Source organism: Carassius gibelio, chromosome B22 (assembly GCF_023724105.1).
Source record: "Carassius gibelio isolate Cgi1373 ecotype wild population from Czech Republic chromosome B22, carGib1.2-hapl.c, whole genome shotgun sequence".
Lineage (NCBI taxonomy): Eukaryota > Metazoa > Chordata > Actinopteri > Cypriniformes > Cyprinidae > Carassius > Carassius gibelio.
In genome coordinates, this window is record NC_068417.1 from 27,842,102 (window position 1) to 27,869,820 (window position 27,719).

Sequence of the window (27,719 nt, forward strand, 5' to 3'; positions counted from 1 at the left end):
AACATATAGGAACAAATTTTATTCCAATTTAAAATGGATATTTTTTTTCTTTAAAGGAGAAGGCTATGAAAGTCATTTTCATGTATGAATGAGGTTCAGGCAAAAGTGGTTGAAATGAAACATACAAAAAGAGAAATGTTTAAAATACTGTAAATGAACAATAATTAAGCCCCTTGTCAGCAGGGTTTCGCGTTAATACGGTTTCTCCTTTACCCGACCCTCTCCGCCGAAACAAACACATGCAATTAAAACGTCATTTCTTTTAAAAACAGCAGTTTGTCATCTTTAATCTTAAATACAGAATAAAACGGTCCTTTTCCTGTTGCGCATTTACCATAATCACATACTTAATGTTTATTTGTTTTTAAAAACCGGACCATAAAACACACAAGTCCTTTTTTAAATGATTTCCACAACATTGGCACTTATAAAGAGTCTGGCTCTACAAATGAAAGGGATTGGCACACTCAATATAGTACATCATTTACATTTGGTATGCTTTAAAAAAAAAAAAAAAAAAAGAGAGAGAGAGCAACCAACCGAACAAGAAATACATTACAAAGTAATACAATACTTTGATTTTATACACCACTACACAAATGTTTATTTTAGCTGTTTTATCAAAAACAAATGTATTATATTAAAGTGTCCTACATACAAGTGTTCAGGTAATGCATCAACATCAGAAATAAAAAAAGAAAGAAAGATAGCTTCATATTGTAGGCATCCATCACGTCAGCGTGGACCCCAAGCGAAAGCGTCATTTCTATTCATTAGTGTGTGCATCTCTCAAGAGTACCAGGAACAAGTTTGGAGGAACAGATACGTCACATGAGTGGAGTTCGTTCCTTTACTGCAGAGTAGGTTCAGTGCATTAACCCCGGGAGGAAAAACATATCAAACTTAAATCACAAGATGTTGAGAACGACTAAAAACAATCCTTAAACATCAGCCGAACAGGATATCAAAGCTACTTATACCATCTGCACAACATATTCTGATGTTTTGTGAACTTAATTGGTACGAAATGACTAGCTGTAGTGTTTCTGTTTCTGATAAAGAACGGTGTTTCTCAGATTAGGCTTAGCCCTTCAAAATAAAAGCCGTATTTACAAAAGCTTGTGTTCAAAAAGGTCGTCGTAAAGTTGCAGGTCCACTACTTGTACAACAACGAAACAGTTTGAAACTGGTATATGATGACTGATAGTTTCATCCCACCCAAGTGAACGGTTTAAAATGATTGAAGTGTGAAGCCCCGCCCAGAAGAATGACGTATGCACATCTGGATGTTTGAAAAACTATAAACAAAACAAAAAAAGCAGCTTAACTGGCCTGGCACGGGAGGACTGTTTAGTTAAAGAAGAAGAAAATTTGCAATTTGGCAAACAATTCGTAAAATGCACTAAACGGTCCAAATGTATATGTAAAGACGGTTTATAGGATTAATTAAACGCAACAAAACTGCAAATATACAGGGAATATTGCGTATACGCCTTAAACTACACTTCCAAAGTAATTCATCACAAAAAAAAACAAAAATCCTCCTACAATACATTCAGTTACTAGTTAAAGAAATAATAAAATCGCGCCAATAAGTGACCATTGTGATTCAAATAATTTGCTTAATCATTACGTTAGATCTCGTGATTTTTTTTTTAATTTTTCACACATTCAGCTTTTCTCAAGTTGTTTCAATAATACGAACAAAGCCAATAAGACTGTACGAGTGCTAATGTGCGATAAATTCATAGCCAGTCGGCTGAAAAAAAATCAAAATCGTAGATATGAGTAAACAGGACTCAAAAGCAACACAGTCACAGCCCCCGACACCAAATATGGCAAAGGGAAACGTGTGACATCACCGCCACCGAATACTTCATTCCTAAACATACAAAATCAAAACAGCTCATTCGAAGTCGTTTGATTTGCGGCAAGAAATAGCATACATTTTCTGAAGATCTCCGAAGGTGATCCCTGGATGCACTGCAAGCTGAACCTACGGTAACCGCGGCTCCCGCGGTGTCACCCGCGCTGTCCCTGATTCAGATACCCACTTCGGCGTACCTATTGCTCTATCGTCTCCATAGAGGCCTTTCATTCTCTGCCCACAATTAGCCCTTGTAATGAAAAGTATGAAAACTCACCTGAATTACATCATAAAGACCCCCCCCCCCCCCCCAAAAAAAAAGCCAGCTAGCTATGAAATCCAAACAGCTAAATAGAGCGAGAACTAAGATATGGTTCTACGAAACCGAGAGCGAACTCTCAAGAAACAACGCAAGCAGAGGCCAGTGAAGAATTCAACCACTGATAAAGTTCGCTTTCCTATTTGCATAAAGCCATGTTGATAAAATGGAAATTCAACTCTCCATTTTCAAGCATTTCAAATATAAAAAAAAACAAAACAAAAAACAGATCGTTGATAATCGATTAAGGAAATATCAAAAAGAAAAGATCACTTGCCAATGGATTTGTTTTTTTTTTTACAGCAGAAGAGACTCAAAAATTTAGTTGGAAAATGAGTCCGACTAATTACATATCTGGTCCATAAATTACATAAATAAAACAAACTAAATCGATTTCACCCTTAAAGAGCACTTTTGCGCTGAGTTCCAAGTGATTCTATGAATATTTAAATCGCTAGATACTGAATGTGATACGGAGTAAAATATGAATGAATCGGCTACGAAAGGTGTTTAATTTGATTCCTTCGGTCAAAGATTTAAAACTGATGTGACGAAGCATGTAAACAAATCACGATCTTTCGGTAAATATCTCTGAATACTAGCTGGATCCCTTTAATTATACGGATTAAACACCCAATACTGGCAAAACATCAGACTGGAGGAAACCGTTCGCTGCCTGAATGATAAATTTAGCGGATACACAAGCGAACCAGGTCGTTTTTAGAATATTTCGGGAAAGCAATTTGAGCGTTTTTGAAAAAAAAAAAAAAAGAGAAAAAAATAAAAAACTGGTGGCTTTCATTAGTCATTACGAAAAAAAATAATAATAATAATTTCACATGGTGTGTGCCATCTCTTCTCCAGTAGTGATGGGAAATCTCAATACATCACTCCTAAAATAGTATCGAATCAAATCATCTCCACCTCTAGTGTTACAGCATGTGATTGCACAACGAACACCTGGTTGAATTCAGCGATGCAAGGTGAAGTCCTTCAAGAATGTCGCCCTTACGGACGATCCACCGAGTGTTTCCGTTAAGTTCGTACCTCAGTTTCATTCAGGTAGAGCCCACCTACAGCCCATCTACAGAGCAAACGAATGCTCCTTGTCATCAGGCACCGGTTTAACGGCCCAGCCTTCGTGTTCGAGGAAGATTAGATGATAAAGCTATGAGCTGGAGGGGTCGACACTCAGAAAGAGAGGAGAAAACGGCCAAAGAAAAGGACTATGTGAAGATCCAGTGCCCAAAGGGGGTGAAGGTGTGTTTCTGTGTGTGAGGGGTGTAGTGCTTTCGGCCGTGTGTGGGCTGCAGGTGTCTCGCTCTCGTTCGATCTCTCGCTCACACTAGGTTGTACTCTTTGAGGTTGTGCTGCAGGATGGTGTCCTTGACCGCTGCGAAGACGAAGCGGATGTTTTCGGTGTCTGTGGCGCAGGTGAAGTGCGAGTAGATGATCTTGTCGCTGTCTGGGTTCAGGTCCACGAACATCTTCAGGATGAACTCGCGGCCCGCCTGGGCGTCCCTCTGCGGACCTGTGAGTGGGTAAATGAGAGTTTGGAGACCAAACAGGCTGTGGAGGTGTATTTGGAAGTGGATGCAGTTCACAAGTCTACCACATGGTGTCAGAGTAGGCTTCATTTGAAACCTGTGAAAAGGCTGTTACCGTCAAATTCAGGGAAGTAGTCCACCAGGTGAGAGTACATGATCTTCTCCTCCAGAAGGTCCTTCTTGTTCAGGAACAGAATGACTGAAGAGTTCTGGAACCAGGGGTAGGTGATGATTGTGCGAAACAGCGCCTTGCTTTCCTCCATGCGATTCTGCAGAAGTCAGAAACAAAGATATCATGATAAAAGCTTCGACTGCACTGAAAACTAATGCAGATGACTAATGCTGAAGAACCTCTATGAATGATTTATGTATTTACATATATACTCCGTTATATTGCTCAATTATAATGCACAATTTCCAGATAAAATCCCTATAAGTAGATACTAATAATAAGTGAAATTTACATTTATAAATGTGTAATGGAAGAAAAATATTTACTTTTACACATTATAAAACAAATATCTAATACTAATAGTAGAAAATAGATTTACATTACAAAAATCTATAAAATATAATCAAAATACATCAAAAATGTATAATAAATTAATTAAAAATAATAAATGTGCATTATTAATTTGAATATATCTAAATTATAAATATAATTATTACAACTAGGAATAACACTAATATTAATAATTTAAAATGATTAAATAAATTAATTTTGATATACACATTTAAAAAAAAAAATGAAATTGCTAATACAACTAATAAATAAATTAAAATGTATAAATATAATTAAACATGTAAATAGTTTGTAAATGTACATTATATCCATTTTAATCTTTTAGACATTATAAAAAACAAATGCAATAAAAAAATACACAAACTACAATAACAATTTTAATTCTAATTAAAAATAAATGAAAAATAAGAGTAACAATAATCACCTCATTGTCAGATTCCACAAGGACCTGGTCGTATTCGCTCAAAGCAACCAGGAACATGATAGACGTGACGTTCTCAAAGCAGTGGATCCACTTCCTGCGCTCGGATCGTTGCCCTCCGACATCCACCATCCTGAGACAGAGGTGACAAAGTATGAATACACATAAAAAGACTGCTTTGATGATTATGATGACTATGAAAAAGCCTGTGCCAGTGTTGTGTACGCTATTGAGATCCTGAACTGAAATGACTTTAAATTCATCCTAAAACTAAGCTACATACACATTCAGTCAATTCTGAAACAGATTTGCAACATTTTCATTGGAAATGGGCTACTAGATATCTATTTATCAAATCAAATTAGATCTAGAGGCCCTGCAATGCCACCAGAAATGAATGAGTACTTAAGCATGGAAACCACTTGTCATACAAAATTAGATGCATCTCAAAAATCACATGTCTGTTATCATCGTTATATTAACATTTTGGCAGAAAAATCTTGAGGTTAATTGCATTACATCTGGAATTCATTCTCACATGCATGCACAAATTAGGTCGTGACAATTTTGTGGTTTCCAGGTATCAACCGTTTAGATAAAACTCTGACTTGTGCGTTTCTAACATGAACTGAACAAGACCAGCTCAAAACATGAAAGCAGAGGTTCATTTAATACAGAGAATTACAGAAGAATCGAAACGGGGCAATAAGCAGGTAATTCTGATTTCATCGTGCCACCGACCTACGGTCACGTATGGAGCCGGCCGTCTTCAGTTCTGGTAAAATGGTGACATTGTAAGCGGTGAATTTCACAAAGGAACCAAAACTAACACACAAACATTCAGAGACGCCACAAACAAAAAGAGAACTGCAGAGTTTCAGATGCATGCTGGGATTAGTAACATCCAAGAAAAACGGACAGGACGGACAGGTGAATGAATGAGTGATGAAAAAGCGTGTTGGCACTGTATTAGTAAAGCCCTGAGACAGAGAGAAAAACAGATACACAACTGTACAACTGCATGTCGGGGCCCAACAACAAAATTATTCACAACGCAAATATTGATTATGAACTAAAATACATTCTTGGGCCTTGGAAGGTCATGAACAAAAATTAATACGATGACAGTTTTTTGGCAAACCTCATTGAAACAAAAAGTTTTTAAAATACTTTTCATACTAGTCTGACAAGTCCAGAAACATATCCGATATTTCATTAGATTTTTTTTTTTTTTTTTTGACATGCCTCGACAAGTACACTAACTTTTGAAAAAACTTTTTTTTCCCTATTTGGTTTGCTATGATTAATTCAAATTTTCTATTTTTTTTTTTTTTTTTTTATAAACTGATCATTATCAATAAATATTAAATACTTTTTTTTTTATTTCTTTGTTGTTTACGTTATCAGTTTTAAATACATCAAACTACTACTAATACTATTATATAGATTTATAGAGCTTTATCCTATTATATAGCTTTACACAATCTTTTTCTATATTTATAATAGGTACATTTTTCTTGTTTTTCTTTTAATTTAGTACGTTTTGGAAATTTTATAGCATGTTTGCCATTTTTATTAATTTTAACAACTATAGTTTTTTATAGTTTTTCATCAAGTTAAAGGAAAATGAAAAATGTTAACGTGGCAACTAGCTGACTTTTAAAGTAAAAAAATAAATTAAATACCTTTAGTTTCCCCCTGCCTAGAGTTGAAGAAACACCCATATGTAACTATTTTTCATTAAAGTGAGCCAAATAATGTGGTTTCATGTTCTAGGTGTTGCATTAAAGCAGGTTAATGTCTAAACGTTTTTAATTTTTGTAATTTTCTGAGAGTGGAAATGTATTAAAAGAATCCAGGCCATTCCCAGTTCAACAGTCAGGTAATGCTCACTGCTCCTAAATGAACGGAAATCTACGGAGACAAACTCACCGGAGATTCCAGCTAAAACAGAAGGGAATAATCAAAGCAATTTTTAACTGTGCCACCCCCCCCCCCCCCCCACATCACACCTGTACTTGGGCTCAGTGAGGGAAAACATAAGAGAAGGCTTATTTTATGTAGGCAACACAGTCTTGTAGACCAGTCTCTAGTGGCCAGGCGTAAGGCTTTGATAAATGGACTCCTTCAGGAGCTACAACCTAAAATAAAGCCTCTTCAGCCAGCCTCCGTTCCTGCAGGAGGTACAGCTGACCTACTTACGAGGATAAGCTCTCTTACTCTGGAGGACGAGGTGCCGGAGATGAAGACAACTCCACCAGAATGTTTAAATGGCTGAGGTTGAGGAGTTTAGTGTGCAGCCATGTAAGTTACTCATCTAAAACTCTTCACCTGTATTTCATAACAACATCTATGGGTTTTCTGCATTCAGTAGTAGCAGTCACCTGAAACCACACGTGGCCTTAAAGGTGACATTACAGATCTACCTTGACATTTACCTGGAATGGGAACCTGCCACCTTCCAGATAAGTTTTTGAAGTGCTTGTTTGTTTGTTTTAAATACCCAATAAACATTCACAAGAACGTTATTCGTACATGTCAAGCGTGGATCAAGAGGGAACCTTGTTGTAAGCGAAGTTATTTCTGGCGCCAGCGTGCGTAGGAGGGGTTTGACACGCTGGCTTCCAATCGATTCGCAGGCTTTTGTGATCACCTCTCTTCAGAGGCATTTTCTCTCATCTCAGCTCTAAACAGGGGGTTGTGGAGGGCTTTTCGTTGCTGCATCACCTGCCGAGCAGTGGTTAGTAAACGTTCCCCCTTCACTGGGCCTGAGCTCAAACTCCTGCCTGTGTGGTAATGTTCTCGCATCTGCAATGGATTCTACTTTAAGGCCTTCAGTGGTAATGTTAAAAGATAAAATTGTGTCTGGTGCTGACTACTGTTTAAGAATTCTGACTGGTTTCATACAGTTTCTGTAGTATGGACTATTTATTTTATTATAAATAATTAATAATTAATTAAAATATAATTATATAATTTTATAAAATATAAATAAGTCCAAAGGTAACATTTAAATTTTTCATTATGGAATTAATAACCATCGTCAAATCATTTAGTAAAGTAAGCTTGGTAACCGAAGAAAACATTGCTGGTTTTTAATAAATAAATAAACTTTACATTCAAATGCAAAATATTGGCATATATTTAAATAAAAACACTTTAAAACATTTAAAAAGGCAAATCAAAAGAAAGGATAAAAACTAATTTAAAAGGCAAAAAGAACTAAAAGACAAAAACAAAAGAAAATGCAAATCAAATGAAAAGACAAAAAAAGCAAAAATAAAACAAATCAAGAGAATAAAAACAAAATAAAGGCAAAAAGAAAACAAAGCAAAGACTAAAACAGACACAAAAACAAATCCAATCCAAAAACAGAAGAAAAAAAAACCTTTCTGCTTTTTTTAAATTTTATTGCTAAATACGGCTTAATATTTTTAAGTAAACAGATTTTGAATTCAAAATAAATGCAAAGACTAAACAGACTAAAACACAAAGCAATATAATTATAATGCATAGAAACTGTGTTGCTATCACTTCTAAGAACTTGGTTCTGGTTAAAACATGAATGAACCCTTATCTCTCGTAAACAAATAACACTAAAGACAAAAAAAGGATGAATGTTAATAAAGTTTATGATGCAAAGAGGTTAATGACTAAGAAGGACATTAACAGCCAGCAACGTCACAGAAATATTGATAAACGTATCGAACCTTGTTCGTTCAACTGGCCGAAGTGGACCAGATCAAAATGTTACAAACATGAAGACATTGAAACTGGGGGAGGAGTCCTCTCCGACATTATGATCTACCTGAAAATGATGCTTTGCAAGTCGAAGGGATACTCAATAATCCCTGTGGTAGGGATGCGAACCCTAAGCACGTCTTGCTGAGTCGGCAGATACGAAGGGTCTGCGATACGGTCCAAATCACTTAGATAGCTAGAGACAAGGAGAGACGGAGAGAGAGAAGGAAGAAGAAAGAATCAAGCATGGCAGCAGACCCCTACAAAAACAGAGGGAACGCTGCTCGGGATCCTGGGATGCGAACCCACAACCTTCTGCTTACTCCGCTGACGGTCTTTACAGAGAGCTCCCCAAAAACAACACTCTTTAAGAGTCGCAAAGAAACAACAATTAGCAAAGGTTGAGCCCCGGTTGTGAGAATGCGATCAGGGAAGGCAGCAGTGCAGTTGCAGCAGCAGGTTAAAGGTCAGGAGACAGTGGCGGCAGTGTAGGTGTGCCATGGGATTGGCGATACCTGAAGATTATATTTTCCAGGTCAAAGGGATACTCTATGATGCCAGTAGTGGGCACTCGGACCCTCAGCACATCCTGCTGGCTGGGCACATATCCCGGAGACGATATACGCTCTAAATCGCTAAGGTAACTGTGGGATGAACCGGTGAGAAACAGAGGCATGTACATGTGCATATATATACACAACTTTACAAGTAGTCCCAAATGTAAACTCGCATAAACACTTCCTATTTTCCAGGCAGTTTTGGAAAAAAAACTGTAGAATGGATTTAAATATGGTAAAAAAAAGAATATTGAAAGTATAAACCTGTAAATATTCAAACCCAAAAATACAAATTTTAACTCATCCCCAACGTTCCAAACCTGTCTTATTTTCTTTAGTGGAACACAAAAGGAAGTGTAAAATTTTTATGCTGCGTTTAAACTTGTCGAGACTTATTCGATTACAGGTCACAGAGTGTCAGTGTCAGGTCAAATCCATTAAGATTTAAAGGGGTTCTCAAACTTGCATTTTTTTGCTTTTTCTGAAACGGGGATTCAAATGTTATAATAGCGTCATTTGAATTGGTGTCAAATCCAGCCGCAGTTGAAAACTTGAAATCAAGTGATTCTCAAGTGCTGTTTGCGTATTTGATATTACATAAAAATACAAATAAAATTGTATTAAATGTAATATTTGTCCCATATGGACATTTCAGACGTTTTAATGTAGAAACAGAAAACTTTTCATAGAGAACTTTTAAACCCTCCATAGACTGCAATACAACTAATCACATTCAAGGCCTAGAAACCTAATGAGGACATTGTTAAAATAGTCCATGTGACATAAGTGACGTCACAATGTCCTTACTACGTTTCTGGGCCTTGAATGTTTCAGTTGCATCGCTGTCTACAGAGGGTCAGAAAGCTCTCGGATTTCATCACAAATACCTTAATTTGTGTTCAGAAGTTGAACGAAGGCCTTACGGGTTTGGAACGACATTGGGATGAGTTATTACTGATAATTTTTATTCCTGGGTGAACTAACACTTTAAACTGTAACTATATGAGAATATGGAAGTCCACACTACAGCCATAAAAAAAAAAACCTAAGCATAATAAAAAAATTTTTTGATAAATAATTTTTTTTTTTTTTTCAGCTGAACACTGACAACCAATCTTTATCTTCGAGCCTACGCATTTAAACCAGCAGAGGACAAAACTGAACCTTGCTTACAATAAACAGCATTATCATCCGTTGGTGTGGTTAATGTTACAGTTATCTTTATAGATATGATTAGTAGTATGAACAGGCCATAATACTGCATCTATACATCTATGTCTTATTACAAATAGGCTTCTAACTGACCGCAAGAAAAGATGTAGCATTCAACAATTCAATTAATAGCAGTGAAGTTAAAAGGCGCTAATGGCTACTAACAGCACACACACTTACTATTTAGTGGAGTCAGAGAGCTGGTACTCTCGCCTGCGGTCGTAGGCTTCCTGGATGCCTGGATCTGACCAGAGCTTCTTTATTGCACTGACATAGGGCTGGTCAAAGGAGCAAACCTTCTCCACGTCGACCTCTCGCACCAGCAGAGCATTGTTCTGTGCACACAGTAAAAATCCCATTTTATGACTTAATGGCTGTGTAATACTAATGACTTCCAGCGGGGTTTCGACAAACAACTAGGTCACAAGTTGTCGAGTTAAACTTTAAGGGTCTTCTTAAGGAAATATTAACTGATTCTTCAAAACGGAAACATGAGAATAATTAACCGTAATCCTGCACTGAAGAAAGATCACCGTGTCACCGTGGTGTGACAGCAGTAAAATTTACAAGCGAGGCTTGTAGTGCGTTTTATAGCCACGTTTATGGCCTATCTGGGTTTGATTTGCATCTCGACGTGCACTCTGGGCATCAAAGAGATGATTACAGCAGGGGATTGTTCAGTGTACAGCAGTCACCTTGTTCTCTTCGTATTTGAACGGGATCTTGAGGTTCTCGGTGGCACGGATCATGGCCTGCATGGAGGTGAAGATGTTCTGGTAGACGAGTTTGGTGAAGCCGCGCTTGTCCTCGTCAGTGTAGCCTGTCCCGTGAATGATGCGCATCTGTTTGATGAACGTACTCTTGCCGCTCTCGCCCGTGCCTGAGGATGAATAAACAACAACATTGGAACAGGATTAGATCATATTTTAGCCTCCGTTACATATCAGCCTTTGGACTTTGTAGAGTATAAAGGATATCAAAGCCTATCTGGAGCGCTTTCGCATTTGGCTCCAGTTTGGATCTGGCTTTTTTAAAGGTATCAGACGAAGACAACACTCACGAAGACTCCAGATGATGCAAGCTTTATAAGGATAACAGTTTTATATGTTGATCCATTCACACGTTTTGTTATTTGCTTAATGGATTTCACGATGTTAACTAACCATATAACATTTTCATGTATAAAATTATTATTCTACATTGGATTTAAGTATGATAATGTGATAAGCAAAACTAAGATTACTAAACACTTAATTGTATTAGAGAGCCTTTAATGAGGCAAATATTTAATAAAATGATATATAGGAAATGTAAATTTAACTGGTTTATTATATTAATCTTCATTAGCCTCATGTAAAATATTTTACATGTACACACATTTAATATTCTTTAAAAAAATATAAGGCAACACCACAGAACAGGTAAACTTCAATAAAAATCTGAAAAGAAAGAAGCTTCAAATAAATATTTCAAAGTGCGTGAATAAATCCAACCCCCCCTATAGATTTATGTTTCACGTTCCATAATCCGTGACCAACAGAGGAGCATCTTGGCGGCAAAGATTTAAAACTTAAAAACTGACACAGGTAGAGATTTTTTCGCTCGGTAATCTGTGAAGTTTATCTTCGATAATAATAATTATGTTATTAAATAATAATATTTACCTGATACAAGTCAAGCGCTTCGTTGTTCTACTACAGTGACTATCTTTTCAGCACACCGCGCGAGCAGCACAAACAACAATGCAGAATATAAATAACAATGACTGGTACTGTCATACACAGTTATAATGAAAACACCATTATAATAAAACGCTGAATTATATATATATATATTTTTTTTTTTAAGTTTAGCTGCAGTGTTTCTGCATTACTGTCATATAGGCTAACGTTATAATGAGCACTATTGTTATAAAAAAAAAAATGAATTGTTAGGGTTTCGCTGACATTTAGTGTTAACTATCTTTCATTACACATTTTCCCTGTGTTAACGTCAGTAATTATGGCTGTCAAATGTCTGACCTGACTCAATGTATTTTGCCCCGCCCACAAAACTATGATTCGACTATCAGCTGAATATCGGCAAGATTCGAAAAATCTGATTCGACTATGAAAATCCTTAGTTGACACACCCTGCAATTTATAATCTTTATTATTTACAACTTTGAAAATCATTTTTACATTTTTGTGCTGAAAAAGCAAGTCGAGTAACTGTTCCAGTTTTCTAAATGCATCACTTTCTTGACAATACAGTGTCAACAGTTGGGGAAGCTTGGATTGGTATGATAACCAGTCGCACAGGTTTAATCTTGGCGTACGTACGATTCCAGTACTGACATCCTTGACAACTGCCATTTATTTAAATAAACAAGAGAGACCTAATTCAAAACAATGACCAAAGGCCTATGAATGGTGAATGGCTACAGAGGAACCCACCTTTCAGCTAAGGTAGTTTTGTGAATTTTTTATTGAAAATGCCACAATCATTTGGGCTTTATCAAATTCCATGAGACACAAACACAAGCCATTTTAAATTACATTAGCCTCAAAAGCATTAGAAATCTTCTCTAGAAGCCATGGCCGAGTGGTTCGTACACACGCTCAACTTACAGGGAGATCATTTGGGAAATGCAGGTTCGATTTCCCATCGTTTTCTTGTCCCATCTCTCCCTGAGCTGAGTCATGGCTAGTTTTAACCCCAACAGCTGGATTGTCAAGTCTCCCTGCTGACTATCTGCTCGCTGTCTTCCTCTCCGTCTGTCTCTCTCTCTCTCTCTCTGTACTGTCGGTGGTTTTCTAACAGGGGAAACCCAATAAACAGCCTGGTTGCATAACCACTGCTCTCCTGGCTCCATCGGCTTGCCAAATAGCTGCACCTCCCTGCAGCTTTACAACAATTGAGCCACAGAAACCAAACCAAAACTGTCTGAACATTACCGGAGCACCTTGATATCAGGTTTTCCTCCATATTAGGTCATTTTGTGGGAATCAAACACACAAATGTTAGATTGATGACAATATAAAGGCCTTAAGAGGAAACTGGAGACCTGGTATTGAAACGGATGAGTGCACAAAACAAACAGCTGGACGAATTTAACCGTGTACTGAAATAATAGAAAGGTATTTGTCTTAGTGGCTGCAAATTGCTGTTTATTTCCGTAATTGGATGCATTTAAGCAAAACGGGACAGGCAATAAGAGGAGGAAACAAATAAAAATATTCCCTAATTTTATCAATCAGGAATTGACTGGATGACACCAGACCAAATCAGAATTAGCCGAAAACAAGACCTGAGCCGAAAACAAAAACTATCTGACCGTTATCTCACATGAGCTATTAACCAAACCATTAGCCAACTTGCATTAGCAAGGAGAAATCACCTAAATAAACAATTTATATTAACAAATAAATGAAATAAATGAATAGTTCATATTAAAAATAGTAATAAAATACATAAGCAAATTATTTTTTATTGTTGTTATTGTGATAACAACAACTAAAAACAATTACATAAAATAACGTTGTTTTTTTTACGTACACTACCAATCAAAAGTTTGGGTGACTAAGATTCTTTTTAAAGAAATTAATATTTTTATTCAGCAAGGACGAATTAAATGGATCAAAAATGACACTTGTATTTAAAAAAAGATAATTTCGATGTTCTAGAATGTATCCATTTAGGCCTGAACCAGCATTTAAGAGTGTTTTCTGAAGGATCATGTGACGCTGAAGACTGGAGTAATGATTCTTTGCATCACTAGAATAAATTACATTTTACGATATATATTAAAACAAAAAACTGTTCTTTTAAATAGCAATAAAATTTCACAATATTACTGTTTTTACTACATTTATATCAAATAAATTCAGCAAAAGAAACCTCTTTACAGAACCCCAAGCTTTTGAACACCAGTGTAGGTTTGCATAATAGGCCCACGTGAGAAACGTTTAGGCTATGTAAATGGATAATATTAGTTCCCAAGCAAATATAAGCGAATTTCCTGAGGTAGAAAGAAAAAAACCCTTTAGAATATGATAAACTGATGAATCCCATTGATATGTAGTGAAGTAAATGGTGTCAAATTTGATTTCACTGGGCCAATCTAAAGCTAGTTTTAAGAAACTACACACGACAGGTCAATCATCGAGGCCCAACTATAGTCTCTTTATTGGTGAACAACAGCAGTGAGTCTGGATCCATCCTATATTCATGTCTGTGAGCTTACAGTGCAGCAAAGCGGGTTGCCATGGCAACATTTTTACAGCATTTAGCACACCGCAATGATTCAAAGAGGAGCCATACATTAGCGAGCCCTGCTCTTCTCCCACCATCAAACGTGTCCATGCTCCAGCGGAAACCAAACAATATGCCATGCAGGAAATGCCAGATTTCTGTTGCTCTGAGCCGCACAATAACACAAGCATGATTTTGTTCATTCATCAACTGAAAAACAGTGAAAGAAATCGATGCATGATCTGTGAAGCGAGTGCTTTAAAACTATTTCGAAACAATATTGTTGGTTGTGGAAATGTCAGTACATCGCTACTATAAATCAAATATACTGCCCTCATCATATCTATACATCAGCTTCAACAATTTAAATATATAATGAACAGCAGATGATTCGGTATAAAATTAGACACTTTGTTTTCCATTTTAACCTGTTTCCTAAAACTTGCACAGCCATTTGATTATGCTTCAGAATTTGTGTTGGTTCAATCAAAAGTTCCAGCTCTACATAACCGGTTTCCCCTGCTGGTGTAAAATGGCGGATATCCACAGAAAATCAGCTCACATCAGCTAATACACCCATGCCGGGATACGAGTGTGTGTGTGTGTGTGTGTGTGTGTGTGTGGGTGCTTGCTGGAGAACTGGAAGCCAGGGTAAGACAAAGCTTCCCTATCAACAGATGTAACATTTGAATCATGCACTGAAACTACAGTCTGCAATGTTTTTACATCAAATTTAGCAGTGACAGTCACTGAGGTCCAGCAAAACCATAAACATACACATAGACCTAAACTCCAAAAAGAAAATAATTTAAATAAAAAAAATAGGAAATAAAACAAATAGAAACAAAAAATAGAAAAAGCAAATGTGAAATAAATCAAAATAAAACTAATGAAAATGTTAAAATAATAAAATACCAGTAAAAAAATAAAATAAGATCAATAAAAGGTAAAAACCACAATTATAAAATAATGAAATCGCAGTAATAAATTAGCAATAAAAAATTAAATAGAATCAAAATAAAATGACAAAAATTAAAACAGCATCATGAACAAAAAACAAACCAACAATACAAAAAATAAATAAATAAATAAGAAGAAGTCTGCACCATTAGCCTTGTGGTTTGTGCGTTGACATATAGCGCAACTGAGTTCACAACGACCAGAGTTCAATTTCCTTCTCAAAGTACTTTGCTGATCCCTCTTCCCTCCCAATGCTTTCCTGTCTACTCTCTACGGTCCTGTCCATTAAAATAAAATAAAATAAAATACAAAATACAAAAAGAAATTGATAAAAGGTACAAATCCAATTATTAAAATGCTATAAAATAAACTAGCAATAATAATAGCAACAAAAAAAAATTAATTGTCAAATAAAATTACAAAAATGAAAGAAAATTTTAAAAAGCATTTTAAGGAATGAAACAAAAAATAAAAACACATCAAACACACAAATATAGCATGGTGTTGTTTTTAAAAGAAAGTCAGCAGCTACTACTTTGCCAGTTGCTCGCAAATTCCAAGAAAAACAATGATCTAATAAAAATTACACAAGATATATTATTTATTATTATTATAAATTATATTCAAGATATTGAATATATAAAAACTAATTTAAATACAAAAAGTGCAATACTACAATAATATATAAAAAAATAACTAAATATCTAAATATTTTTTTTAAAAGACTGTCCTCTTTCGCGAAAAATATATATATAACAAAACGTAATATAAAATACATTTTAAAAAAAAAATTATATATATATATATATATATATATTATACACAAATAGCACTTTTTTCCTTTTAAAAGAAAGTCGTCTACTTCAAGACTCAACCGGAACACTGTTAAACAAACAAACACTACAGTCTACAGTCTCTGCAGCTCCAGCTCACTGGTTTGAACATGGAAATCATGAGGTGTGTATTAACGGGGGATTTGCATGGTTTTAAACTCGCATGCAAATTCTGAAGCCTTATCGTTGTGTGGTTGCAAATGCTAACCCAGCGTTTCATAAACATCACCACCACAGTGGCCAGATTGCTTCTCTTGAGTGAGGAGCAGAGTTTGAAATCCGCTACGGCACTTTGTCCGCACTCTCGAGAGCAATTCATCGCGAGTGGGATGAGTAATACTTCAAATGCAGCTTCCATGCAGCTCGTATAGAGAAACTGAAAGACACAAAGACTTCACCAGTGATAAAGTGAAATGAAAACAGGCCATATGTTGGTTGCATGAGAACAGTGTCGGCTTTGTTCTAGGTGTGTCCAAAAAAAAACAAACATTCTGTACAATCTTTATGAGTCATGCAGCTCCTCCGCAACACTCAGGTGTTATAGACTCTATACGCGGCGCGCTTTCGACTCGGCTAGGTAAATATTGGCTAGAGCCGACCGTGTGGCGTAACAAGAAACCTGGAAGTCCGGGTTTGTCATTCAGACGTCCCCGTGCCAGAAACGAGTTGCTTAGTAGCACGTTTTTCATGAATACGGTGTTCAAGTGAGTGATGGACAAGATTCTTTTCCTTGCTTTCTTTCTCTCTGGATCTCTGCATCCGGATCATGTGACACAGCAACAGCGGGCATTCATGTGTGCAGCAGAAGTGTGGGCTGAAAATGAAGAGTGGTTGCCCTCGGCTCAAGTCCCCCCAGCAGAGAACGCCAACACACACACACGCACACACACACGCAAGCTTCTCTCTACCTCGATCACCCTGTATCTTCAGTTCCTCATCCAAAGAACAAAACGCAGCTTATACACGCTTATACAAAATGATACAAATCAATGAATGAAAATAGCTGATGAGGAATGCGAAATTGGTTCATTGAGTTTGTGCGCACATTTTGCAACGTCTGTAAAGATGCACAATACATTGGTATTGTATCGGTCGATACAGAGGCTCATTTTCCAACTGCCTTAGTGTTAAACAGTTGTGTTTTACTGTTTTTGAATCGATTCAGCCGATCTCTGGGTCTGTCGGTAGCACTTTTAGCTTAACTTAGCATAGATCATTGAATCGGATTAGACCGTTAGCATCTCGCTCAAAAAATGACCAAAGAGTTTTTATATTTTTCCTATTTAAAAGTTAACTCTTCTATAGTTACATCGTGTACTAAGACCGACGGAAATGAAAAGTTGTGATTTTCTAGGCCGATTTGGCTAGGAACCATATTCCGGCGTAATAGTAAAGGAACTTTGCTGCCAAACAGAAAATAAGGAGTTTACTGAGGCTAAGTTCGTAGTAAGCCTAATTGTTTGTTATTAGTGAGAAATGGGACCTAATTTTAAAATAAAGTGTGTGATCAGAAATTTTTCTAATCAGCCAAAACCTTAAAATAACTACTGGACGGATTTTATTTTTATTTTTTTAAATCGGCTCATCCCTCTTTATATATTAACCTATATTTTAATTTCATTATTTTTAAACACAATGTAAGATTTTCACTTAATTTTACAAAAACAAAAAGCTTGAAAAAAAAGTAAAAAAAATACTTTTAAAAAGTTAGTCATGAACAAACATTTCTTCCATACTGTGACATACATTCAAGTGTGGATGATTATCGAAACAATCATCCAAAGTACTAAAAGTAACTAAAATTAGTTACCATTAAATATGCTATGCTATTAAAGTGATAGTTCACCCCAAAAAATGAAAATTTTCATTATTTAATCACCCTCATGTCATTACAAACCCGTATGAGTTTCTTTCTTAAGTTGAACATGAAAGATTATATTTTGAAGAATGAAGGACCTTTCGCACCGCAGGAACCTTTTTATAGTACCAGAACTACTTGTGGAAATAACCACACTGGGTGCGATTTTAGTACCGGACTGCCTTTTTCGAGAACCAAATTAGCTCCTACACCAGAGCAGGGTCTAACCAGCACAACTGGTACTAACTGTGACGTAAGTAGACATTGATTGGCCAGACGAGTTCCAAAACCGCCTGGTAGCTCCATGATTTAAAACGCTGTGTAAACATTGTGTCAAATTATTTCACAAGTATGATGAACAGCGACAGATGGACAGATGCTGAGGTTCAGGCACTTGTAGCACTGCCAGGTGTCAATGGAGATTCTTAGTCTTCCTTTTCCGTTCTTTCAACCCTAAATAGTACTGGGAAATAGTTCACGCAAAATTGCCCCAGTGCAATTAGTTCTGGAACTAAATTGGTGCGAAAGGCCCCAATAAGGCCCCACAACTGTTTGGTTCTTCAAAATATATTCCTTTGTGTTCAATACAAGACAGAAACTTACATAAGGTTTGGAACGACATGAGGGCGAGTGAGTGATGACAATTTTCATTTTTGGAAATGCTACCAGTTGTTGGGAGATTGATTAAATATTTTTACGCTTACCAACAACTGAGCTTTGGAGATTCTGACCATTTCTAATGGAATATTTAGAAAATAATGGAAAATAATTTAATGCAAGTAAAAATATGGAATTCTAGTAAAACAGAAAGCAATGTAATCAGCAAAACGTGTTAAAATAGTTGGAATACAGAATATAAACACCTTCTAGAGTTTGAAATAACACTGAACCTCAAATAAATGTCAAGGATCATATGCAGCAAACTCTTCCAACACATTACTTTAGAAGGAAGCTAAATAATGTCAGGAAAGAACGAGTTAATCAAATATTCAGAGTGAGGGCAAAGGGCTTCAAATAAGACACATTATGCTTATTTAACCAAGCTTTAAGAATCCGGTTCAACCAGACATCCAAAACAATAGTTTTTCTTGGAATAACCTTGGGGGAGGAAGTCAAAGTGTTTGAGAACTTCTGAGGAACACCATAAGGAAAAAAAAAGAACATTATAAACCACAAAAAGGACTGGAATTACAAGAATAAACAAAGTTTCTGCAGGTTTTTACGATGGCAATTTTAAGACCTTTGGAAGATCAAATCAAGATTTAAAGAATCAATTGAAGGGAACACAATACAGCCATTTATTGTTTAAAGGTAAAGAGTTGTTTTAGAAACACTTCAAACTTCCAACCAATCTCCATTATTTTTTATTCTTTTTACAAAAAAAAAAAGGTCCTAACTTCTAGAATTTAGAAATAACTTTTACTGCACCTTCTGATCTGCCAGCAATAAAAGGATATTAAGTATTTTTGGCTTGGTTTCCAGTAAAAATGTCAAAAGATTCTTAAATCAAGACACGGTTATTTGAGAAGCAAAATGACATTAGACAAGCCAAGTTTCTGTGAAACGGATCAAAATGAAGAGAGCTTATGTCACTGTGCTCACAAACAATTCAGATTTTGTTCAGTTTCTCAGAAAACAAGATTTCCCATGCTCGCTTTGCATGTAAATGTACCTTGATTTTAAGGATGTTTCATAATTTGTATTGGAAAACGAGTAAAAAATACTGAGGAAAATTCTAATTTTTAGCGATTAATGCAAGCAACATTTAATGCTGTTACAATGAATTTAAGGCTTTTGTCTTTGATTTAAGATCTTCGTAAGGCCTTCATTTGTGGAAATGAGACTAAGACCTTCCCAAGACCTGAAGAAACAAAATAACAAAACACAAATCTGTTGCTCTTTGAGAATGTGGCCTTACGACAACTTCCTCTCAGCTTTCAGACGGAGCAGTCGAGAGTTTACCGAGCTAGAAGCAGAAGGTTAACAGTGCTTGTTGGTCATGCAAGGCCCTCTTCCTCCACCGAGGCGTATCTTATTGCGGTCTTTCCTCTGCAAGTCTGGACACAAAGGCTGCTTGTGTTGCATGAGCTTTCTAAAGACATGCGTTCTGTGAAGCACATTTACGGGTCAGGCCACCCTACACAACAAGGCCCTGTGACCGTGTCTGCTCATCTACGCAATTTGAGGATCCCGCTCTGTCCAAATCTGCCTTTTTTTTCAGCAACTTGACGCATGGCATCTGGATTAACCGTTTTTGCCATTTTTGGGAACAGGATTGGCTTGTAAAACCACAACCTGGCCAGAACAGGTTTCATTCTCGACGTTGGCGCTTCATGGTTTCGTCGTGCCTGCCAAGGACAGTAAAAAAAAGATGCAACTACAGAAGATAAAATCTGGACCTCCGCTGACTTCCACAGTCATAAACTGGGATGCAAACACTGCCCTAAATAGATTTTGCAACCCGAGTTTCAAATTAAGCCTCTGATCTAATTATTTTCATAGCTACTGCATCGCTCCGATCTGAAAACAATGTAAGGACGCGTGTTACGAAACGCTTTATGCTACTGAAATATTCAGATATTATCTCTCAGGCTTAAATTGCTGACAATCTAGTTTTGCTTACAGCCACAAATGAGCTAATGGCTCTGACACCAAAACGAAAGCAGAGAGAGGCCTAATGGTCAGATCATGAGACGAATGTAAGCTGACACTAGTCCAACTCAAAGACTCTTGAAAACACTTACTAATGTTCATTGCTAATAAATTAACATGGGGACTTTCAGGAACGGTTTAATGGCAGAAGAAGAAAAAAAACTCCCTGCAGTTGTTTTGTAGTCTCATAGCCTTGTCCTCTATATATATATATATATATATATATATATATATATATATATATATATATATATATATATATATATATATATATATATATATATATATATGTACATTAGATGATTTAAATATACTTTTAAAAATAAGTACACTAAATTTAATATTTTAAATATTTTTTTAATTTTTTCTTACCTTATTACCAAGCAAAACACATTCATTTAATAATATTAAATAAAGAAATACATTAAAAAAAATTATATATATATATATATATATATATATATATATATATATATATATATATATATATATATATATATATATATATATATATATATTTTTTTTTTTTTTTTTTTTTAAGCACAGATTTATTCTCCATGTAAAATTCCATGAATTGCTCTTATATTTTTCCACGAAGGTGTAAACGCAGGATCCCTCTTGAACTGGGTCTACATCAAATCTACATATCCCATTGGCCCTCTTTTTAGGATTTCTGACATGTGGACATAAAACACAATGCAGATCAACACGTGCATGCATTACATAAGGTGAACTCGTGCACACGAATGACAGACAAGTAGTGAAAGCGACGCTTCTGTTTCGACTTCAACAGCATGATTATGCATCAAATTCACAAAGCAATATGCGTTTATGTCAAACCTCATGCATCTCCTGGCCATAACTGACGGTCCCAGCAGCTGTCAGAGATGCACTTACCCAGTAAGAGGAGTTTGAGCTCTCGTCTCGCGTCTCGTTTGTCTCTCTTAATCTTCTTCTCGATCTCGGCGTTGATCCTCTTGGACTCCTTCGCCTCTTCACTCATGCAACAGGCCATCATGGACTCCAGAGTCATCCCCACAGCGTTTGGAGATCCCAGCCCTGATCTGACACACTTCTACGGAACCGCTTCCCTTAGCAACCGCGTCGAAAGAAGAACAGGATGGATTTGGGGGAATGTTGTTTAAAAAAAATGCAGGATGCCTTATGGTAGACGCAGCGTTAAATCGATGAAGCGAAAGAGCCCTCAGTCTGCTCATACACACGCATCTATCAAGCAAGGCCAAAGACTGGATGAGATTGTGAATCTAGAGATCTCCTCTGCTATCAGACCCACTCGAGCCCTGGTTTTAGTATTTGTAATGACTACCAACTAGAGTCCCGGAGGGACACACTAGCCTGCCACGACATCCGTGCTGTCCTTTGCTGTCTCGCTAAGCTAACCGCCCCGATGCCCAGATTCACCGCGACACTGTCCATCAGCCGCCCGGATCTCTAGCTAACACACGGAGACAGGTGCCAGAAGACGACAGCCAGCACAGAACACTGACTACAGAGCGAACATTTGATTCTGAGCATCCAAAAGCCGAAAAGTTAATTAGCTACGCGCACTAACTAGCTTAATTGGGTGGGCTAAGCTGCTAGCTAGCCGGAATCTTTATTTACACTCCACGCGCTGAGTTCACCGCTCATTTCTATGCATCCGATTTGGGCTTCGAGAATATTTAAAGTCGAAAGAAAATGACACAGATGTGGGCTCCTGGGAAAAAAAGAAAAAAAAAAACAAATCGACGGAGTGATTTTTTTTTTCCCAGATGATCGCACCGTCCAGTCCGGTGTGAGTCGCACACAAACCCGGAGCTGCGACAGCTGGAGAATGGACCGTGAGTGACGGGGCAACGAGCCAATCGGAGGAAGGAGCGCGAGAGAGGGCGGGGCGTGCAGTGAGGCGAGGTTGGTGGAGGAGCGAGTGTGGAGCTCGCGGGGCGTGGCTCGCCACAAACCCTGCTATTCGATTGAATGGACAACACCCATTACCAGTCAAACATATCTGGAGAAGTCTTAATCTCTCCGTGTTTTTATAAAACAGCTTTAATAGTTATATATTATATGTACAAAAAATATAGATATTTACATAAAAGGTTTATTACTAAAAAAAAATCACAAAAAAAATCACAGTCAAATGGCGCTTCTGTTCCGTTTATAGTGTTGAAGTGACTTGAGAGGTGTAGTTAGCACAAACTGTGAGAGAATTAATGTGCAGATTTGCAGGTGATTTCTAGCTCTTTATCGACACCGTGTGGAAATAGCTGGAAAGAAAAGAGTCAGAAATTATTTTACCTGAAGCTATTTAGAAGTTATCAGTAGCCTGCTGATGCTGTTGTTGCTAGTTTCCAGCACTTGAATTCTTACCTGCACTGTTACAAATTATTTTTTATTTATATTCTTTTAATTAGGCCTACTAATAAAATTAAAATGAGAAGGAAAAAATATGCTACTAGTAGCAGGTTCTACTATGAAAATAAATAAATGAACTGAGCTCTCAGTTTCATCAAAAATATCTAAATGTTTCGTTGGTGAACAGAGGTCTTGCAGGTTTGGAACCACATGAAGGGGAGTAATTCATGACAGAATTAGATTTTTTTTTTTAGGTAAACTAACCCATTAAAGTTTTTCCCCGAATATCATTTTTGACAATGATGCTTATAATATAATTGATTTTTCTGCAATAAAACAAAACCTAGGAAAATATTTAAAACACAGCAAACCATTGCTTTGGTCAAAAGAAAACAATTAATGAATTGTGATTAACAAATTAGACAACCAATCCCATATATATATATATATATATATATATATATACCAACTTCCATGTGCTTCTCTAAGTCAGGGGGAAAAAGGGACGACTATTCCCAGTTATACTCCTTTGCTCTGCAAAATATCCAGGATTTTGTGAATTGCAGTGCATTAGTACTGAGACTCAGGCGTGGCAATGAACAACTTGTAAATGTAGGCTATGAAAATAAATACGGTCATGATTTTCTATAATCATTTACTCCAAACTAAAGAAAATACAGGTCGAGCCACTGTCTGATTCAGAAATAGACATCATGAAACATGATAGAAAGGAAGGAAGGGAACATTTTAGGGAATTCCCTTCAACAGATCAAATAGAAAAAGGGATGAGACAGAGAAGGAAGTGGATCCACTCCTTTTAAGGATGTGACATCACACAATAGCTTATCTCAGCGACAACAACCAAGTTTTGGAGTAACAACATTTCTTCTAAAGGCTCCCGTGTGTAGGTTCAGTCATTTCACTCAAATTCAAACTCTTTTTACACTCTTAAAAAAAGGTGCTTCACAATGCGATAGAAGATCCTTTTTCTGTCTAAATGATTCCACATAGAGCCTGTAACATCTGAAGAGCCTTTCTGATTCACAACAGGTTCTCTGTGGCGAAAGAAGCTTCTTCAGATTAGAAAACGGTAAGAAAGAGATTGACTGAATGGTTCTTTGTGGAACCAAAAACAGTTCCTTTAATGGTTCCTTTAAAAAGGCTGCCATTGCAGCATCAGATCTGATGTATTATTAATTATGCAGTTTAGTTACTCGTTTTAACTGCTAAATTATTTTTCATAGCATCAGCTGTGACTATTAGTAAAAGGTTGAGCATATTTATTTAATATCACATGCACAAGCTTGGTATCTGAATGCCCAATCAATTTTGACTATTAAACATGTAGGCCTGATTAATATCTAATAACTTAATTTTCAGATTAAAAAAAAGGTAATTCCAGAGGCTATAAAATCAATGGGCCTACAATATGAACACAAATGGCTTTTAAAATTATTTTTGTTTATTTGCAGTTATTGCACCTCTACTGGAGAAATGGGGGATCACTACTTCTGTAGCATCTGCTGTTTGTCTAAAGAAGAGAGGGACGACATTGCCAAAAATAAGACCATCAACCTCACCCTTGCTGAGCAGGAGGAAAGAAATAAAGTTGCTTTTATAAGGTGAGATTATTCTGTCAGTTTTTAAATTAAAATAGTTTTTAAAAATTACGTCATGACTTTTAGAAACGGTGCAAAGATATGCTCAGTATAGTTTGTACAGTTAATTAGAAAGTACAGTAAAACTTGAAATGTGTCGTTAAATAATTCAAATTAGCTACTCCTCTCATTAACCCTGAATCCTGTTTTTGTCATTAAAGTGGGAATACATTTTCTTACATAGAGACATATTTTCTGGTTTCATAGAGACCGAGAAACAGTCAAACTCACCCAGCTTTCTGAAGCAATTCAGTCCATACACTGTTAGATCATCAATTATCCTTATGCAGGAAGAGAACATTCTAGATAACAAAAGACTGTTTTTACAGCAGTGTAAAGTTATATAAACCTCTATTAGTAAGTGCATTTATTGTCTTTTTGCAGGTTTTCAATGCTGAATATGTGATTATTTTTCCTTTCATTGTAGGCACGGCAGAAAGTAGAAAGACAATGTTTATGGAGCAGCTGAGGATGATTCATGGAAGCGGATACAAATGCCATGAAGACGCTAAAAGTCCCATACTCCAACCCGCAGAACGAGGTGATCGAAAGACCGAGTGTGTTCTTGCAAATTCCTGTCTTTTACTGATTATCTTAATCTTTGTCTCTTATCTTTTCTCCTTCCCTGATGCCACTGATAATTCATGAGATGATTATTAAACAAATAAGGCCTTCGTGAGCAAATGGCATTGTTTTTAATCAAAGTGATGATATTATTGATAATAATGATAATAATATCATGTTTTCAAAGCTTTATTGATAACTTGGAGCTCATTGCAGCAGAAGACTACATCCCTACCCATCAAGATATTCTCTGATTTCCCAGCACTGGCATCATAGAATATTGCATTATTATACAGAAGATCGTTAGCATGTATTTCAATGACCAACCAAACCTACTGACAATGTAGATCTTGCTGGCATTTAAAAAGACACCCTCATGATTCTATCATCATTTACTGGAAAACTAAATGGTACAGGAATTCAAGGTTGAGCCACTATCTGATTCAGGAAAGGACACTATGAAATATGACAGAAATGAGGGAGGAAGAGATTTTAGGGACAAATGTGGGCCTGATAAATATTAACCACACAGCAGATCAAACAGAAAAGTGGGTGAGACAGCTGAACTTGATTTCTGGTCTGTCTGTCTTTTCAGGATTTCTTTAAAAATGGTATTCAGCAAGCTGTATAGTATTGCCTTACTTACTAGCAGTGTTGGGGAAAGTTTCTTTTAACGGTAATGCATTGCAATTTTGCATTACTCCCTTAAAAAGTAACTAATTACGATACTTAGTTACTTTTTATGGAAAGTAGTGCGTTACGTTGCATTATTACATTGTTTTTATTATAAGAAGTTCTATTTATAGCAAATGTAAAAGCCCTTTCACACCAAAAAGTGTAATGAATAAACCTCAGGCTGAAGGAAAAGTAAATACACGTCTGTAGAGTAGAACACAGGAGAAGAAGGTTCAACACTCTTCAGCAATAAAATATAATGAAGCACAATCGTTCGTTTTTATCTTAAGCCATCAGCCATGCTCTAAATTCTTGTTTGTCTTCATATGTCTCCAGTCCTTCCTGTGTAATAATGATACATCTGTTCACCTTTGTTCCTTCTCTATGGCTCCAGATCCATATGAAAGAGTTTGTCTCTGTTCGTCAACATGGTCATCAACTCACTAGGGTTCACCAATTCCTCCATCATCCTCTACCTGAACAAAATGGACATCCTGGCTGAGAAGATTCAATTCTCTGATCTAAAAACATACTTTCCTGAATTTGAAGGTATAGGTGCACATACTGGTAAGTGCCGAATTACATGTGTGACCTCTAGTTTGACACCTGATTTGCTTATCCATCTGTTTTCTTTTGTGATTTAGCGCCACCTTCAGGCAAGCTTGGGGACGTCCATGATGCCATGCTGTTCATCAGAAATGTATTTATGCAAAAAATGGTTTTACTATTACTTATTTAGTACTAACATTTTGTATATTCTAAAATGAATAATGCAATAATGCAATAATAACACGGTGTCATAGATCACTATAATATGAGTGTACACTGTAATTTTGATTATACAGTGTTGTAAATCAAATACAAATAATTGAAAAGACCCAACCTTTCTTCTATTAGTGCATCAGGGAGACCAAATTTGCCAAATTAGACAACTTCAAGCTGTTGTGGTCACGCCACGACTCCGCTCGCGTCCGTTGTAGACATCACAATCCACCAGGCATCATCTATATTAAAGAGAAAAGAATCACTTCATCCAATGTTTAAGTGAATATGTTTGTGTAGATGATGCAGCCTTGCCATTAACTTTTGTACAAATCTGAAGGATTTGTTTTTTTCCCCTCCATTAGATCAGAAGTCTGGAATGTAGACGGACTGCCTCAAGATTATCCTGGAGAATAGCCAAAAGCAATGCCTCACCTGTGATTTCTGACATGTTAATAATACACTGATGCTCAGTGAAAAACAACCTTTAACACCTATCTCTGTCTCACCTATATATCTTTTAACACCTACTGCTTTCATTTCCTTTTAGCCCTAACGGCGACTATAACATTATAGTCTAATACAGTGTTTCCCAAACTTGTTTTAGTCATGGAAATTTTAACAAATTTGTGGCACCCCACAAAATTAATTTTGTCATCACTCTTGAATTTCTAACTTCGATATTGTACTTTGAAAATTATAGATATTCGATCCAGCACAATTATTTAAAGTATCTATATTTTACAAAGGGATATTTGCTTTTTAATGTGATGAGAGGAAATTACCAGTTTCTGAAGATTAAAAAGTGCTTTGTTCTGAGGAAAGCTTCAATATAAATTAATTTGAAGGGGTCATGAAACACATTTTTTATTTTATATATAAAATATTACATAATTTATATATCAGGGGTGTGTCTGAGGTGTCAATGTGAATGCCCTCTAACATGATTGGCTATCATCTTTACATATGAAATGAAAATAAC

At 36.4% G+C, this 27,719-nt stretch overlaps 1 protein-coding gene and 1 long non-coding RNA gene across 3 annotated transcripts; one reads left to right on the plus strand and one right to left on the minus strand.

Moving 5' to 3' along the window:
- Positions 1-22,562, minus strand: LOC127987912 (guanine nucleotide-binding protein subunit alpha-11). 2 transcript variants are annotated; one of them, XM_052590365.1, is made up of 7 exons: positions 21,621-22,562; positions 10,883-11,067; positions 10,368-10,522; positions 8,486-8,614; positions 4,681-4,810; positions 3,849-4,002; positions 1-3,717 (listed from the first exon to the last, which is right to left on the minus strand). In XM_052590365.1, the coding sequence occupies exons 1-7, from the start codon at positions 21,754-21,756 to the stop codon at positions 3,527-3,529; spliced, it is 1,080 nt and encodes a 359-aa protein (XP_052446325.1). In that variant the 5' UTR covers positions 21,757-22,562; the 3' UTR covers positions 1-3,526. The 2 variants fall into 2 exon arrangements, with proteins under 2 accessions (XP_052446325.1, XP_052446326.1); XM_052590366.1 differs by lacking the exon at positions 8,486-8,614 and adding an exon at positions 8,934-9,062 and having other exon boundaries at positions 21,621-22,518.
- Positions 22,502-27,449, plus strand: LOC127987914 (uncharacterized). Its single transcript, XR_008161469.1, has 4 exons — positions 22,502-22,634; positions 24,551-24,700; positions 25,164-25,277; positions 26,370-27,449. It is a non-coding gene; the product is annotated as an uncharacterized LOC127987914 (long non-coding RNA).
- The last annotated feature ends 270 nt before the right edge of the window (positions 27,450-27,719 follow it).